The 17,892-nt window shown below is 47.5% G+C and overlaps 1 protein-coding gene across 4 annotated transcripts in view; it reads left to right on the forward strand.

Annotated features, from left to right (window-relative positions):
- The window catches only part of VRK3 (VRK serine/threonine kinase 3), a 751,237-nt gene that overhangs the window by 582,599 nt on the left and 150,746 nt on the right, over positions 1 to 17,892 (forward strand). For all 4 annotated transcript variants that reach the window (XM_063945241.1, XM_063945242.1, XM_063945243.1 and 1 more), the window contains one exon: positions 15,397 to 15,514. In XM_063945241.1, coding sequence (XP_063801311.1) covers positions 15,397 to 15,514 — 118 coding nt within the window. The remainder of the gene's footprint in view (positions 1 to 15,396; positions 15,515 to 17,892) is intronic.

Below are 17,892 nucleotides of genomic sequence, written 5' to 3' on the forward strand. Positions count from 1 at the left end.
AGAAAGGGGTTAAAAAAGAGAGGGGGGCACAAATTAGGCGCAGTATAAACAATACAGCAGCTATAAAGGGAAAAACACTTATATAAGGTTATCCCTGTATATATATATAGCGCTCTGGTGTGTGCTGGCAAACTCTCCCTCTGTCTCCCCAAAGGGCTAGTGGGGTCCTGTCCTCTATCAGAGCATTCCCTGTGTGTGTGCTGTGTGTCGGTACGTTTGTGTCGACATGTATGAGGAGAAAAATGATGAGACGGAGTAGAGTGTCTGTAATAGTGTTGTCACCCCCTGGGGGGTCGACACCTGAGTGGATGTACTGTTGAAATTGCGTGACAGTGTCAGCTTTGTATAAAAGACAGTGGTTGACATGAGACAGCCGGCTACTCAGCTTGTGCATGTCCAGACGTCTCATACAGGGGCTCTAAAGCGCCCGTTACCTCAGATACAGACGCCGACACGGATACTGACTCCTGTGTCGACGGTGAAGAGACAACCGTGATTTCCAATAGGGCCACACATTGCATGATTGAGGCAATGGAAAAAGTTTACACTCTTCTGATAATATAAATACCACCAAAAAAAAAGGGGTATTATGTTTGGTGAGGAAAAACTTCCTGTAGTTTTCCTGAATCTGAGAAATAAAATGAGGTGTGTGATGATGCGTGGGTTTCCCCCCGATAACAATTGATAATTTCTAAAAAGTTATTGGCAGTATACTTTTTCCCGCCAGAGGTTAGGGTGCGTTGGGAAACACCCCCTAGGGGGGATAAGGCGCTCACACGCTTGTAAGAACAAGGGCTCTACCCTCTCTGGAGATGGCCGCCCTTAGGGATCCTGCTGATAGAAAGCAGGAGTGTATCCTAAAATGTATTTACACACATACTGGTGTTATACTGCGACCAGCAATCGCCTCAGCCTGGATGTGCAGTGCTGGGTTGGCGTGGTCGGATTCCCTGACTGGAAATTTGATATCCTAGATAAGGACAGTATATTATTGCCTATAGAGCAATTAAAAGATGCATTTCTATATATGCATGATGCACAGCGGAATATTTGCCGACTGGCATCAAGTATAAGTGCGTTGTCCAATTATACCAGTAAAGTGGTCAGGTGATGCGGATTCCAAACGGCATTTGGAAGTATTGCCTTAAAAAAGGTAGCCTCTCAAAATAAGACGCCGTATTATCAGGCGCAGTCCTGGTTGGCAAGCGGACAAAAGGGTTCCTCTTTTCTGCTCGTGACAGAGGGAGAGGAAAATGGCTGCAGAGATCAGCCAGTTCCCAGGAACAGAAACCCTTTTCCGCCTCTGCCAAGCTCTCAGTATGACGCTAGGGCTTTACAAGTTCAGGCACGGTGGGGGCCCGTTCTCAATGAATTTCAGTGCGCAGTGGGCTCACTCGCAAGTAGACCCCTGGATCCTTCAGGTAATATTTCAGGGGTACAAATTGGAATTCGAGACGTATTCCCCTCGCCGCTTCCAAAAGTCTGTTTTACCGACGTCTCCCGCTGACAGGGAGGCAGTTTTGGAAGCCATTCACAAGCTGTATTCCCAGCAGGTGATAATTAAGGTACCCCTCCTGCAACAGGGAACGGGGTATTATTCCACACTATTGTGGTACCGAAGCCAGACGGCTCGGTGAGACCGATTTTAAAATCTAAAATCTAAAATCTTTGAACACTTACATACAGAGGTTCAAATTCAAAATTGAGTCACTCAGAGCAGTGATTGCAAACCTGGAAGAAGGGGACTACATGATGTCTCGGGACATCAAGGATGCTTACCTTCATGTCAAAATTTACCCTTCTCACCAAGGGTATCTCAGGTTATGGTACAGAACTGTCACTATCAGTTCAGACGCTGCCGTAGGGATGGTCCACGGCACCCCGGGTCTTTACTGAAGTAATGACCGTAATGATGATATTCCTTCGAAGGAAGGGAATTTTAGTTATCCTTTACTTGGACGATTCCCTGATAAGGGTGAGATCCAGGGAACAGTTGGAGATCGGTGTAGCACTACCTCAGGTAGTGTTGCGGCAGCACGATTGGATTCTCAATATTCCAAAATCGCAGCGGGTTCCGACGACTTGTCTTCTGTTCCTAGGGATGATCCTGGACACAGTCCAGAAAGAAGGTATTTCTCCCGGAGGAGAAAGCCAGGGAGTTATCCGAGCTAGTCAGGAACCTCCTAAAACCGAACCAAGTCTCAGTGCATCAATGCACAAGGGTTCTGGGTAAAAATGGTGGCTTCCTACGAAGCAATCCCATTCGGCAGATTCCACGCAAGACTTTCCAGTGGAACCTACTGGACAAATGGTCCGGGTCGCATCTTCAGATGCTTCAGCGGATAACCCTGTCACCAGGGACAAGGGTATCCCTCCTGTGGTGGTTGCAGAGTGCTCATCTTCTAGAGGGCCGCAGATTCGGCATTCAGGACTGGGTCCTGGTGACCACGAATGCCAGCCTGCGAGGCTGGGGAGCAGTCACACAGGGAAGGAATATCCAGGGCTTATGGTCAAGCCTGGAGACATCACTTCACATAAATGTCCTGAAGCTAAGGGCCATTTACAATGCTCTAAGCTTAGCAAGACCTCTGCTTCAAGGTCAGCCGGTGTTGATCCAGTCGGACAACATTACGGCAGTCACCCACGTAAACAGACAGGGTGCCACAAGAAGCAGGAGGGCAATGGCAGAAGCTGCAAGGATTCTTCGCGGGGCGAAAAACCATGTGATAGCACTGTCAGCAGTTTTCATTCCCGGAGTGGACAACTGGGAAGCAGTTTTCCTCAGCACGACCTCCACCCGGGAGAGTAAGGACTTCACCCAGAAGTCTTCCACATGATTATAAACCGTTGGGAAAAACTCGACAGGTATTGCGCCACGTCAAGGGACCCTCAGGCAATAGCTGTAGATGCTCTGGTAACACCGTGGGTGTACCAATCAGTGTATGGGTTCCCTCCTCTGCCTCTCATACCCAAGGTACTGAGATTGATAAGATGGAGAGGAGTAAGCACTATATTAGTGGCTCCGGATTGGCCAAGAAGGAATTGGTAACCGGAACTTCAAGAGATGCTCACGGAGGATCCGTAGCCTCTACCTCTAAGAAGGGACCTGCTCCAGCAAGGACCTTGTCTGTTCCAAGACTTACCGCGGCTGCGTTGACGGCATGGCGGTTGAACGCCGGATCCTGAAGGAAAAAGGCATTCCGGATGAAGTCATCCCTATCCTGATCAAAGCCAGGAAGGATGTAACCGCAAAACATTATCACCGCATTTGGCGAAAATATGTTGCGTGGTGCGAGGCCAGTAAGGCTCGACGGAGGAAATTCAACTGGGTCGATTCCTACATTTCCTGCAAACAGGAGTATCTATGGGCCTGAAATTGGGGTCCATTAAGGTTCAAATTTCGGCTCTGTCAATTTTCTTCCAAAAAAGAACTAGCTTCAGTCCCTGAAGTTCAGACATTTGTTAAAGGGGTACTGCATATACAGCCTCCTTTTGTGCCTTTAGTGGCACTTTTGGGATCTCCAGGTGGTTTTTGGGTTCCAAAAGTCACATTGGTTTGACACACTTAAATCTGTGGAGTTAAAATATCTCACAGAAAAAGTGGTCATGCTGTTGGCTCTGGCCTGGGCCAGGCGCGTGTCAGAACTGGTGGCTTTATCCTGTAAAAGCCCTTATCTGATTTTCCATTCGGACAGGGCGGAATTGAGGACTCGTCCTCAGTTTCTCCCTAAGGTGGTTTCAGCGTCTCACCTGAACCAAACCTATTGTGGTGCCTGCGGCTACTAGGGACTTGGAGGACTCCAAGTTGCTAGACGTTGTCAGGACCCGGAAAATATATGTTTCCCGGACGGCTGGAGTCAGGAAATCTGACTCGCTGTTTATCCTCTATGCACCCAACTAGCTGGGTGCTCCTGCTTCTAAGCAGACTATTGCTCGTTGGATTTGTAGTACAATTCAGCTTGCACATTCTGTGGCAGGCCTGCCACAGCCAAAAATCTGTAAATGCCCACTCCACAAGGAAGGTGGGCTCATCTTGGGCAGCTGCCCGAGGGGTCTCGGCTTTACAACTTGGCCGAGCAGTTACTTGGTCAGGAGCAAATACGTTTGTAAAATTCTACAAATTTGATACCCTGGCTGAGGAGGACCGGGAGTTCTCTCATTGGGGGCTGCAGAGTCATCCGCACTCTCCCGCCCGTTTGGGAGCTTTGGTATAATCCCCATGGTCCTTACGGAGTTCCCAGCATCCACTAGGACGTCAGAGAAAATAAGAATTTACTTACCGATAATTCTATTTCTCGTAGTCCGTAGTGGATGCTGGGCGCCCATCCCAAGTGCGGATTGTCTGCAATACTGGTACATAATTATTGTTACCAAAAAAATTCGGGTTATTGTTGTAGTGAGCCATCTTTTCGAGAGGCTTCTCTATTATCATGCTGTTAACTGGGTTCAGATCACAAGTTGTACAGTGTGATTGGTGTGGCTGGTATGAGTTTTACCCGGGATTCAAAATCCTTCCTTATTGTGTACGCTCGTCCGGGCACAGTATCCTAACTGAGGCTTGGAGGAGGGTCATAGGGGGAGGAGCCAGTGCACACCAGGTGATCCTAAAGCTTTCTTTAGATGTGCCCTGTCTCCTGCGGAGCCGCTATCCCCCTGGTCCTTACGGAGTTCCCAGCATCCACTACGGACTACGAGAAATAGAATTATCGGTAAGTAAATTCTTATTTATTCCCACCTGTTGTCTATTCCATTTGCACAACAGCATGTGAAATTGATTGTCAATCAGTGTTGCTTCCTAAGTGGACAGTTTGATTTCACAGAAGTGCGATTGACTTGGAGTTACATTATTGTGTTCAAGTGTTCCCTTTATTTTTTTGAGCAGTGTGTGTGTGTGTGTGTGTGTGTATATATATATATATATATATATATATATATATAGAGGCAAAAAAGGAGACCTACTCACTGATTGGCTCATCACAAAATCTCTTAAACCACAAAGCCTACAATCTTGAAACTTGGCAGGTAGCTTCTCCTTAGGTCCTAGGTGCTTGCTAAGAACCAGTTTTACAAATGTCACTGTCCATCCATGGTAATCGCCAAAATGGATGCGTGTATGTATGTATTTATGTATATGTATTTTCCAGCATAACTCCGGAATACCTGCAGCAATTTACACCGAACCTGGTACACATATGACTTACAATCTGGGAACAAACACTGTAGGGATAACACACCCTTAGCACTCCTGGATGGGGGGGGGGGGACAGCTGCACAGGAGACAGCATACCTCCGTAATGGCTGGAGCAATGTACACAAAAATTAGTACACATATGACTTACCCCCACAGTGTTTGTTCCCATACTGTAAGACATCTCTAGCACCCCTAGGGGTGAAACAGCAGCACAGAGTATATCAGGAGACAGCATAACTCTGGAATGTCTGGACCAATTTACACCAAACTTGGTGCACATATGACTTAAAATATGGGAACAAACACTGTGGGGGGTAAGACACCCCTAGCACCCCTACGGGTGAGGTATCAGCGCAGAGTATTTCAGCAGGCAGCATAACTCTGGAATGCCTGGAGTAATTTACACAAAACTTTGTGAACATATGACTTACAATCTTGGAACAAACACTGTGGGGGTAACACATCCCTAGCACACAGGAGTATACCAGCAGCACAGACTATATCAGGACATGTCAGTGATGACAGGGCTGCATGTGACAGTGGTAGTGACATGATGTGATGAGGGGAATGGAGGTAGCAGTAATCCACACACTGAGCGTTATATAGTGGGAGGAGCAGGGTCCTCAGCAGCACACAGTATATTAGGAGATGCATAATATGTCAAGCAGGACAGGGTTGCATGTTATAGGGGCAGTGACATGATGTGAGGAGGGGAATGAAGGTAGCACGAACCCACACACTGAGAGTTATATGGTGGAAGTAACAGGGTCCACCAGCAGCACAGAGTATATCAGGAGATTCATAACGTGTTGTGCTTTGTAAGAAACTGTAAATAAATCGATAAATTCACAGGGGCACTGACATGATGTGGGGAGGGGAATGGAGGCAGTAGAAAGCCACAGACTGAGAGAGTGGGAAGAGAAGGGTCCCTTGGGGGACCAAAAAGGGGTCTGGCCACTATACAAAGTGGGCCAGGGAAGCAAGATATGCCTATATACTAGATCTCCAACCAACATAAATTAAGGAACAACTATTATTCTAATTTACCATACTCATCCCATAGCGCTACACAGGTATTCAGCTGGTTTTATATACTGTATATATATCAGGGACGTGCAGTCAGGGGAGGCAGTGGGAAGAGAAATCGGCGGCAGAAGGTAGCGCACAGCACTGCAGCTGTGCGCCATTGCTCCCACAGCACACCACACACTCCGGTCACTGTAGGGTGCAGGGCACTGGGGGGGGGGGGGGCGCCCTGGGCAGCAATTATAATACCTTTTGGCATAAAATACACATAATACAGTCTGTTAACTGTATATGTGTAAAAACTCCCGCCATTAAGTTACAGAAAACGCGGGACAGAAGCCCGCCGCTGAGGGGGCGGGGCCTTCTTCCTCAGCACACCAGCGCCATTTTCCCTTTACAGCTCCGCTGGAAGCAGCTCCCCAGGCTCTCCCCTGCAGTATCCTGATACAAGAAGGGTAAAAAAAAGAGAGGGGGGTGCACATAAATTTAGGCGCAAATAAGAATATTTAAGCAGCTATTGGGTAAATCACTTTTTATAGTGTGAATCCCTGTGTTATATAGCGCTGTGGTGTGTGCTGGCATACTCTCTGTCTCCCCAAAGGACTTTGTGGGGTCCTGTCCTCAGTCTGAGCATTCCCTGTGTGTGTGCGGTGTGTCGGTACGGCTGTGTCGACATGTTTGATGAGGAAGGTTACGTGGAGGCGGAGCAGGGGCAGATAAATGTGGTGTCGCCCCCGACGGGGCCGATACCTGATTGGATGGATATGTGGAAGGTCTTAACCGACAGTGTCAACTCCTTACATAAAAGGTTCGATGACGCAGCAGCCTTGGGACAGCCGGGGTCTCAGCCCGCGCCTGCCCAGGCGACTCAGAAGCCGTCGGGGGCTCATAAACGCCCGCTAGCTGAGATGGTAGACACAGATGTCGACACGGAGTCTGACTCCAGTGTAGATGAGGATGAGACAAATGTACAGTCTACAAAGGCCATCCGATGCATGATTACTGCAATGAAAGATGTATTGCACATTTCTGACATTAACCCGGTTACCACCAAGAGGGGTATTATGTTTGGGGAGAAAAAGCAGCCAGTGACTTTTCCCCCATCTGATGAATTAAATGAATTGTGTGAAGAAGCGTGGAGTTCCCCTGATAAGAAACTAGTGATTTCTAAGAGGTTACTGATGGCGTACCCTTTCCCGCCAACGTATAGGTTACGTTGGGAAACATCCCCTAGGGTGGACAAGGCGCTCACACGCTTATCTAAAAGGGTGGCACTGCCGTCTCAGGATACGGCCGCCCTAAAGGAGCCTGCGGATAGAAAGCAGGAAGCTATCCTGAAGTCTGTGTATACACACTCTGGTACTCTACTGAGACCTGCTATTGCTTCAGCCAGGATGTGTAGTGCTGCAGCAGCATGGACTGATACCCTGTCAGACAACATTGATTCCCTCGACAGGGATACTGCTTTGCTAACCCTCGAACATATAAAAGACGTCGTCTTATATATGCGGGATGCCCAGAGGGACATTTGCCTGCTGGCATCTAGAATTAATGCAATGTCCATTTCTGCCAGGAGAGTATTATGGACTCGGCAGTGGACAGGTGATGCTGATTCTAAAAAACACATGGAGGTTTTGCCTTATAAGGGTGAGGAATTGTTTGGGGACGGTCTCTCGGACCTCGTATCCACAGCAACAGCTGGGAAGTCGACTTTTTTGCCTCAGGTTCCCTCACAGCCTAAGAAAGCACCGTATTATCAAGTGCAGTCCTTAAGGCCTCAGAAAGGCAAGCGGGTCAGAGGAGCATCCTTTCTGGCCAGAGGCAAGGGTAGAGGAAAGAAGCTGCACCAGGCAGCCAGTTCCCAGGAACAAAAATCCTCCCCTGCTTCCACTAAGTCCACTGCATGACGTTGGGGCTCCACAGGCGGAGCCAGGGCGCGTCTCCGAAACTTCAGCAACTAGTGGGTTCACTCACAAGTGGATCTATGGGATGTACAAATTGTATCTCAGGGATACAAGCTGGAGTTCGAGGCGACTCCCCCTCGCCGTTACCTCAAATCTGCCTTGCCAGCTGCTCCCAGGGAAAGGGAGGTAGTACTGGCGGCAATTCACAAGCTGTACCTCCAGCAGGTGATAATCAAGGTCCCCCTCCTTCAACAGGGAAGGGGTTACTATTCCACAATGTTTGTGGTACCGAAACCGGACGGTTCGGTGAGACCCATTCTGAATTTAAAGTCCTTGAACACTTATATAAAGAAATTCAAGTTCAAAATGGAATCGCTCAGAGCGGTCATTGCAAGCCTGGAAGAGGGGGATTTTATGGTGTCGCTGGACATCAAAGATGCTTACTTGCATGTCCCCATTTACCCACCTCACCAGGAGTACCTCAGGTTTGTGGTACAGGACTGTCATTACCAATTCCAGACGTTGCCGTTTGGCCTGTCCACGGCACCGAGAATATTTACCAAGGTAATGGCCGAAATGATGATACTCCTTCGGAAGAAGGGAGTTATTATTATCCCGTACTTGGACGATCTCCTCATAAAGGCGAGGTCCAGAGAGCAGTTGTTGGTCAGCGTAGCACTCTCTCAGGAAGTGTTGCAACAGCACGGCTGGATTCTGAATATCCCAAAGTCGCAGCTGATTCCTGCGACGCGTCTGCTTTTCCTGGGCATGATTCTGGACACAACAGAAGAAGGTGTTTCTCCCGATGGAGAAGGCCCAGGAATTGTCATCTCTGGTCAGGGACCTCCTGAAACCAAAACAGGTGTCGGTGCATCACTGCACGCGAGTCCTGGGAAAGATGGTGGCTTCTTACGAAGCAATTCCCTTCGGCAGGTTCCATGCAAGGATCTTTCAGTGGGATCTGTTGGACAAATGGTCCGGATCGCATCTTCAGATGCATCGGTTGATCACCCTGTCCCCAAGGGCCAGGGTGTCTCTGCTGTGGTGGCTGCAGAGTGCTCATCTTCTCGAGGGCCGCAGGTTCGGCATACAGGACTGGGTCCTGGTGACCACGGATGCAAGCCTCCGAGGATGGGGGGCAGTCACTCAGGGAAGAAACTTCCAAGGACAGTGGTCAAGTCTGGAGACTTCACTACACATAAATATACTGGAACTAAGGGCCATTTACAACGCCCTGAGGCAAGCAGAGCCCCTGCTTCAAAACCAACCAGTACTGATTCAGTCAGACAACATCACGGCGGTCGCCCATGTAAACCGCCAGGGCGGCACAAGAAGCAGGATGGCAATGGCAGAAGCCACAAGGATTCTTCGATGAGCGGAGAATCACGTGCTAGCACTGTCAGCAGTGTTCATTCCGGGAGTGGACAACTGGGAAGCAGACTTCCTCAGCAGGCACGACCTCCACCCGGGAGAGTGGGGACTTCATCAAGAAGTCTTCACACAGATTGTAAATCGCTGGGAACTGCCACAGGTGGACATGATGGCGTCCCGCCTCAACAAAAAGCTAAAAAAATATTGTGCCAGGTCAAGGGACCCTCAGGCGATAGCTGTGGACGCACTAAAGACACAGTGGGTGTACCAGTCGGTTTATGTGTTCCCTCCTCTTCCTCTCATACCCAAGGTACTGAGGATAGTAAGAAAGAGAGGAGTAAGAACTATACTCATCGTTCCGGATTGGCCAAGAAGAACTTGGTACCCAGAACTACAAGAAATGATCTCAGAGGACCCATGGCCTCTGCCTCTCAGACAGGACCTGTTACAGCAGGGGCCCTGTCTGTTCCAAGACTTACCGCGGCTGCGTTTGACGGCATGGCGGTTGAACGCCGGATCCTAGCGGAAAAGGGCATTCCGGATGAAGTTATTCCTACGCTGATAAAGGCTAGGAAAGACGTGACCGCAAAACATTATCACCGTATATGGCGAAAATATGTTGCTTGGTGTGAGGCCAGGAAGGCCCCTGCAGAGGAATTCCAGCTGGGTCGATTCCTGCACTTCCTACAGTCAGGAGTGACTATGGGCCTAAAATTAGGATCCATAAAGGTCCAGATTTCGGCCCTATCTATTTTCTTTCAAAAAGAACTGGCTTCACTGCCTGAAGTTCAGGCGTTTGTTAAGGGAGTGCTGCATATTCTGCCCCCTTTTGTGCCTCCGGTGGCACCTTGGGATCTTAACGTTGTGTTGGATTTCCTGAAATCACACTGGTTTGAGCCACTTAAGACCGTGGAGCTAAAGTATCTCACGTGGAAGGTGGTCATGCTGTTGGCCTTGGCTTCAGCTAGGCGTGTGTCAGAATTGGCAGCTTTGTCATGTAAAAGCCCGTATCTGATCTTCCATATGGACAGGGCAGAATTGAGGACTCGTCCCCAATTTCTCCCAAAAGTGGTATCAGCGTTTCATTTGAACCAACCTATTGTGGTGCCTGCGGCTACTCGGGACTTGGAGGCTTCCAAGTTGCTGGACGTAGTCCGGGCTTTGAAAATTTATGTTTCCAGGACGGCTGGAGTCAGGAAAACTGACTCGCTATTTATCCTGCATGCAGACAACAAGCTGGGTTCTCCTGCTTCAAAGCAAACTATTGCTCGCTGGATCTGTTGCACGATTCAGCTGGCACATTCTGCGGCTGGACTTCCGCATCCTAAATCAGTAAAAACCCATTCCACGAGGAAGGTGGGCTCTTCTTGCGCGGCTGCCCGAGGGGTCTCGGCTTTACAGCTTTGCCGAGCTGCTACTTGGTCGGGTTCAAACACATTTGCTAAATTCTACAAGTTTGATACCCTGGCTGAGGAGGACCTTGAGTTTGCTCATTCGGTGCTGCAGAGTCATCCGCACTCTCCCGCCCGTTTAGGAGCTTTGGTATAATCCCCATGGTCCTTACGGAGTTCCCAGCATCCACTAGGACGTCAGAGAAAATAAGAATTTACTCACCGGTAATTCTATTTCTCGTAGTCCGTAGTGGATGCTGGGCGCCCGTCCCAAGTGCGGACTCTCTGCAATACATGTATATAGTTATTGCTTCACTAAAGGGTTGTTGTTATGAGCCATCCGTACAAGGAGGCTCAGTTGTTGTTCATACTGTTAACTGGGTATGGTTATCACAAGTTGTACAGTGTGATTGGTGTGGCTGGTATGAGTTTTACCCTGGATTCCAAATCCTTTCCTTGTTGTGTCAGCTCTTCCGGGCACAGTTTCCCTAACTGAGGTCTGGAGGAGGGGCATAGAGGGAGGAGCCAGTGCACACCAGATAGTACCTAATCTTTCTTTTAGAGTGCCCAGTCTCCTGCGGAGCCCGTCTATTCCCCATGGTCCTTACGGAGTTCCCAGCATCCACTACGGACTTCGAGAAATAGAATTACCGGTGAGTAAATTCTTATTTTCTGATGTGGTGCAGGGAGGCTATGTGTACGTTGTGCACTATTTGGATTAAATATGTAATGTGTTCTGATGGCCCTCCATGCATACACAAACTCTGCCGTAAATACCCATACCACACGCCGATGCGCAGGACCGCGGGAGCGACCATACGCAAAGTGCGTACATGTGCACGCACTGCAGAACAAGTGCACGCGCAGTGGTCATGTGTGTGCAGTTTGTACGTGAAGTGTGTTTTGTAATATTTTTCGACTTTGACACTTCCTTCTCTCCTCAGGGGAAGTGACAGCAGCAGTGGGTGGTGGATGTGTGTGTGCAGGGCCAAGGGGGGGGGGGGGGGGGGTTGCAGAGATGTCCACGTATTAGGCCCCAAGATTTCTGTTGCTAGCCCTGCCTCCAATCCTCTCTGCCCCTGTTCCTCTAGATGAGTGACTGCACTCTTATTGTCCTGTCTCTGACTCTATTACCCCCCAGCCCCATTCAGTCTCTCCACCTGCCCCTCTCCATTTGTGACTGCTTTGTCGTTGTACTGTTTTTGACACCCTCTATTATCTCCCCGGTCACCTCTCACCTGCCCCTATTCCTCTCTCTCTCTCATTGTTCTGTCTCTAACACGATCTCCCAGCCGCACCCCTTTCTTCGCTCATCGCATCATTGCCCCACCCACACTGGCCAGTGCCTCCCCAGCCATTGACCTCGCTGCACGTCATTGATATATATATATCTCATTTCTTGACCCCATTCTGTCAGTTGCCTTCATATTGACATATTTTGCAGTTACAGTTCATAAGTTATTTTGGGAAAAGCTAGGACATCCGAGAAGAGATGTTCAAAAGTTGACAGGAGAGAGAGTAACAGGTCAGGGGAGGTGAGAGAAATTTGGGTTTCATCAGCATTCATATGATATTGAAGACCAAAGGAGCGGACAAGATCACTAAGGGAGAGTAGTAGAGGGTCAAGAACAGATCCTTGGAGTACTCTGATAGGTAACTGAATATAAGGGAAAGTGCAGTCAGAAAAGGAGTGGCTGTAGAGGTAGGAGACAAATAGAAGAGACTACTGTCATAAAGGCCAATAAAATTGAATGTTTGCAAGATAATAGAATAATCAGCGGTACCAAATGCACTAGAGAGGTCAAGAAGGATAAGAGTGATCTTTAATTAATAATGAGAAGAATGTTGGTCACATTAACATAGTAACATAGTTTTTGAGGTCGAAAAAAGACAAATTGTCTATCGAGTTCAATCTGTCTTAAAAATATTACAGTAGGAGATCACAAATTTTAACTTTGGTGAATGTTTAACCATTATGTTGATTCCTCTTATTTATTTATTTTTTATTTTATTATTATTTATTAGTGTAGTGCATGATTTACTCACCATAACCCTGTATATCCTTATCCATTAGGAATTTTTCTAGCCCTTTCTTAAAAGTAATGACGAGTCCGCCATTACGACTGTCTCAGGCAGGGAATTCCAGATACGTATTGTCCTTACTATGAAGAAACCTGTCTGTCTCTGTGTGCGAAATCTCTTCTCCTCTAACGTAAGCGGGTGTCCACGTGTCCTTTGTGGTGATCTTACCAAAAGCAAATCCCCCGCTAGCTCTGTATTGACCCCTTATATGTTTGTATATGTTAATCATGTCCCCTCTTAATCTTTTTTCCAGTATAAACATGCCTAGCCTATCAAGTCTTTCCTCGTATTCTAGCATATCCATCCCCTTAATCAATTTGGTCACCCATCTTTGAACCTTTTCTAGTTCCAGGATATCCTTTTTGTGGTATGGTCCCCATAGTTGTGCAGAGTATTCAAGATGTGGCCTCACCAGTGATTTATACAATGGGAGTATAACACTCTCATCCCTTGCATCAATTCCCCGCTTTATGCTTGCTAATACCTTGTTTTAGCATGTTGGTTGCTGTTTCTACAGAGAGGGTTAAGACTAATTGAACTGGGTCAAGGATTGAGTGTAAGCAACCCACGCAGGAAGCTTGAAAACAGAAAAGTATGGTAATAGGGAGGTATTTAGAGAGCATATACAGGCCATGAGAAGTGTGTGTGTGGTGGGGGCTGGTTAAGTATGAGGAAAATAAGGCCATGCTTAAGGAAGGAGTAGAAGGTACAAGGTATGAACAGGCCTCATGAAAGAGGGAGCAGAGGAGGTGAGTGGGGATTGTGATGTGGGGACAAGTAGAGAGGAGGAGAGAAAAGTACAGACTTCATTTACAGAAATTGAGAGGGTGAATGCAGCAGAGGATAATTTGGCAAGAGGGGTAGTGTAACTATACAGTATATTTTTTATAAAATACTCCCTAACTTCAAATTGGATAAAATCCTTGGATTTGTTGTCTCAATGTCCTCTACTAATTAAAGCTATGTGTGAGGATACGGATTCTCTGATCACTCAGGTAAACAGTTTAGTAAAGTGGAAAATGCCCTTTATTGTAAAAATACACACACACACAGTACACAATAACATTAACAATTACAAGCCAGGATGGTATCTTACTTACTAAGTCCCCACAGTAGTATTGGGTTACAGTCTCCTGATGTCACATGCCAGCAGTAGTTCTGTGTCCACAATGCGTCCAGGCCAGGAACTCCACTCCACTCTCCCAATAGCCCCTGTTTGCTATTATAAGACCTTTGTCTTTCCTACCATAAGGCGACACCCCCAGAACAGTTTCAGATCAGACCTACTTTCACATGTCCAGGCATGTGCCCTGGGCCACAATAGATGTTAACTAAATTAACCTTACTTAATTAATCTGATTGTGTGGCCTGGAATCCATTGTGTAGGGAAGAACGAGGGGTGTATGGCCTGAGATCTGAGACACAGGTTATCTGAGCAGTCACATGGAGGGAACATTATTTTACAAACTATAGCACAATAACCAATACATTCATATATATACATTGTCTTATGCATTCTGTATAAAACATCAGGCTAGAGATATTATTCCCTGATAAACACAAACACATATAACAAGAGGGATTATGTTTCACAATAATATGTGATGTCCAGTTCCACAGTTCTATTGGGAATCCAGGCAGCATGCTGTATAGGTGATAACACAGGCCCTCATTCCGAGTTGTTCGCTCGCTAGCTGCTTTTAGCAGCATTGCACACGCTAAGCCGCCGCCCTCTGGGAGTGTATCTTAGCTTAGCAGAATTGCGAACGAAAGATTCGCAAAATTGCGAATAGAAATTTCTTAGCAGTTTCTGAGTAGCTCGACATTTACTCTGCCACTGCGATCAGTTCAGTCAGTTTCGTTCCTGGTTTGACGTCACAAACACACCCAGCGTTCGCCCAGGCACTCCCCCATTTCTCCAGCCACTCCCGCGTTTTTCCCAGAAACTGCAGCGTTTTTTCACACACACCCATAAAACGGCCAGTTTCCGCCCAGAAACACCCACTTCCTGTCAATCACACTCCGATCACCAGAACGAAGAAAAATCCTTTGTAATTCCGTGAGTAAAATACCTAACTTTTGAGTAAAATAACTAAGCGCATGCGCAGTAAGCGACTAATCGCAATATAGAGAAAATCGGCAACGAGCGAACAACTCGGAATGAGGGCCACAGTTCTTTCCTGCCCCTTTGCATTTATGCACTGAATCCAGAAACAGGCTGGGAAAAAGTGCTCCTCATGAGCCAGCTAGGACTGAATCCGTTACACTATGTATACCATTTTTCATAGAAAAGACATTGTTCAATATACTAAAATATGTTTGAGAATTTGTAATCACTACCTTGTGTGGTAAGCACATAATATATACATAATAAATCCCCTCTTCCTACGCTGATGATTAAATATACATTTATTTAATGGATTATTTTTAGGACCAACCCGCCGCAGTGACTTTGAGTCCTTGGGATACTGCATGCTGAAATGGTTGAGTGGATCTCTACCATGGAGTGAAGAAACATGTGTCCGTTCTATAATGGAGTATAAAAAGAGGTTAGTGCAAATGAAATGGGCAATCAACTACCTTGCTTTGGAACAATATTTTCTGCAATGCTGTTGTCAGATTTCTTGAGTCAAATTAGAAAACATTGTAATCTATCTACACATAAGCAGACTGGAAGTTTTTAAATTGTTTGCAAACTTGTACATGGAATCCATTTAGGGCAGTTTTCCAGTTATACAATATTATGCCAACTGCACCAATTGCCATGGGGTTGGGAAAAGACTCAGTGTTTAGGATTGATAGTCTCAGGGAGAATAAAAGGTTGTTTGTTTTTTTGCAGTGGGAACCCAATAGACCCTGGGGCTGGTTTTATTGTAGCAGGAGAACACCATCCTGTTTGTTTGACTTTTATTATTGAAACAGCCCACATATGGTTGATTGACTATATAAGGAAGGAGCACTGTGATCGGGATCTGGTCATATGCCTGCGCTAGGTATCCTGGTGGTCACCATGCCGACGCCGATATCCGGAGCAATCATAAACCCTATAGTCGATTAACCGAGACTATTCCCACTCGTGGCGAACTTGCAGAGGGCTTTGTTGCGCTGGCCCCCCCTGCTGGCAGCCTGCGGCCGGGATACCAAGGTCAGTATACTGACCGCAGGGATCCCCACCACCTGTCACGCAGCCCCAATCCCTGGTTTCTCAATACTCAGTACCTGTGGAAGTAACAGTCAGACATTTGCAGTTCTCTGCTATTCAGCTGTGTGAGTTTTTGCCAGTGACTGAGATATACCTTTACTGAGACCACAGATGTTGTTAATACTTTGAAATTAAATGTAAGTTTCTCTGACGTCCTAGTGGATGCTGGGAACTCCGTAAGGACCATGGGGAATAGCGGCTCCGCAGGAGACTGGGCACAAAAAGTAAAAGCTTTAGACTAGCTGGTGTGCACTGGCTCCTCCCCCTATGACCCTCCTCCAAGCCTCAGTTAGATTTTTGTGCCCGAACGAGAAGGGTGCAAGCTAGGTGGCTCTCCTGAGCTGCTTAGAAGTAAAAGTTTAAATAGGTTTTTTATTTTCAGTGAGTCCTGCTGGCAACAGGCTCACTGCATCGTGGGACTAAGGGGAGAAGAAGCGAACTCACCTGACTGCAGAGTGGATTGGGCTTCTTGGCTACTGGACATTAGCTCCAGAGGGACGATCACAGGTTCAGCCTGGATGGGTCCCGGAGCCGCGCCGCCGGCCCCCTTACAGAGCCAGAAGAGCGAAGAGGTCCGGAGAAAGCGGCGGCAGAAGACGTTCCTGTCTTCAAATAAGGTAGCACACAGCACTGCAGCTGTGCGCCATTGCTCTCAGCACACTTCACACTCCGGTCACTGAGGGTGCAGGGCGCTGGGGGGGAGCGCCCTGAGACGCAATAAAAACGATATAAAAACCTTATATGGCTAAAAAAAAATGCATCACATATAGCTCCTGGGCTATATGGATGCATTTATCCCCTGCCAGTTTCCTGAAAAAAGCGGGAGAAAAGGCCGCCGTGAAGGGGGCGGAGCCTTTCTCCTCAGCACACAAGCGCCATTTTCTTTCACAGCTCCGCTGGAAGGACGGCTCCCTGACTCTCCCCTGCAGTCCTGCACTACAGAAACAGGGTAAAACAGAGAGGGGGGCACTATTGGCAGCTAATATATAAATACAGCAGCTATAGCAGGGAGTAACACTTATATAAGGTTATCCCTGTATATATATAGCGCTCTGGTGTGTGCTGGCAAACTCTCCCTCTGTCTCCCCAAAGGGCTAGTTGGGTCCTGTCCTCTATCAGAGCATTCCCTGTGTGTGTGCTGGGTGTCGGTACGATTGTGTCGACATGTATGAGGAGGAAAATGATGTGGAAGCAGAGCAATTGCCTGTGTTAGTGATGTCACCCCCTAGGGAGTCGACACCTGACTGGATGGTGGTAATTAAAGAATTACGTGACAATGTCAGCACTTTGCAAAAAACTGTTGACGACATGAGACAGCCGACAAATCAATTAGTGCCTGTTCAGGCGTCTCAGACACCGTCAGGGGCGCTAAAACGCCCGTTACCTCAGATGGTCGACACAGACCCTGACACGGATACTGAATCCAGTGTCGACGGTGACGAGACAAACGTAATGTCCAGTAGGGCCACACGTTACATGATCACGGCAATGAAGGAGGCATTGAACATTTCTGACACTACAAGTACCACAAAAAAGGGTATTATGTGGGGTGTGAAAAAACTACCAGTGGTTTTTCCTGAGTCAGATGAATTAAATGAGGTGTGTGATAAAGCGTGGGTTTCCCCCGATAAAAAACTGCTGATTTCTAATAAATTATTGGCACTATACCCTTTCCCGCCAGAGGTTAGGGCACGTTGGGAAACACCCCCTAGGGTAGATAAGGCG

This window comes from Pseudophryne corroboree, chromosome 11 (assembly GCF_028390025.1).
Source record: "Pseudophryne corroboree isolate aPseCor3 chromosome 11, aPseCor3.hap2, whole genome shotgun sequence".
NCBI classification, from domain to species: domain Eukaryota; kingdom Metazoa; phylum Chordata; class Amphibia; order Anura; family Myobatrachidae; genus Pseudophryne; species Pseudophryne corroboree.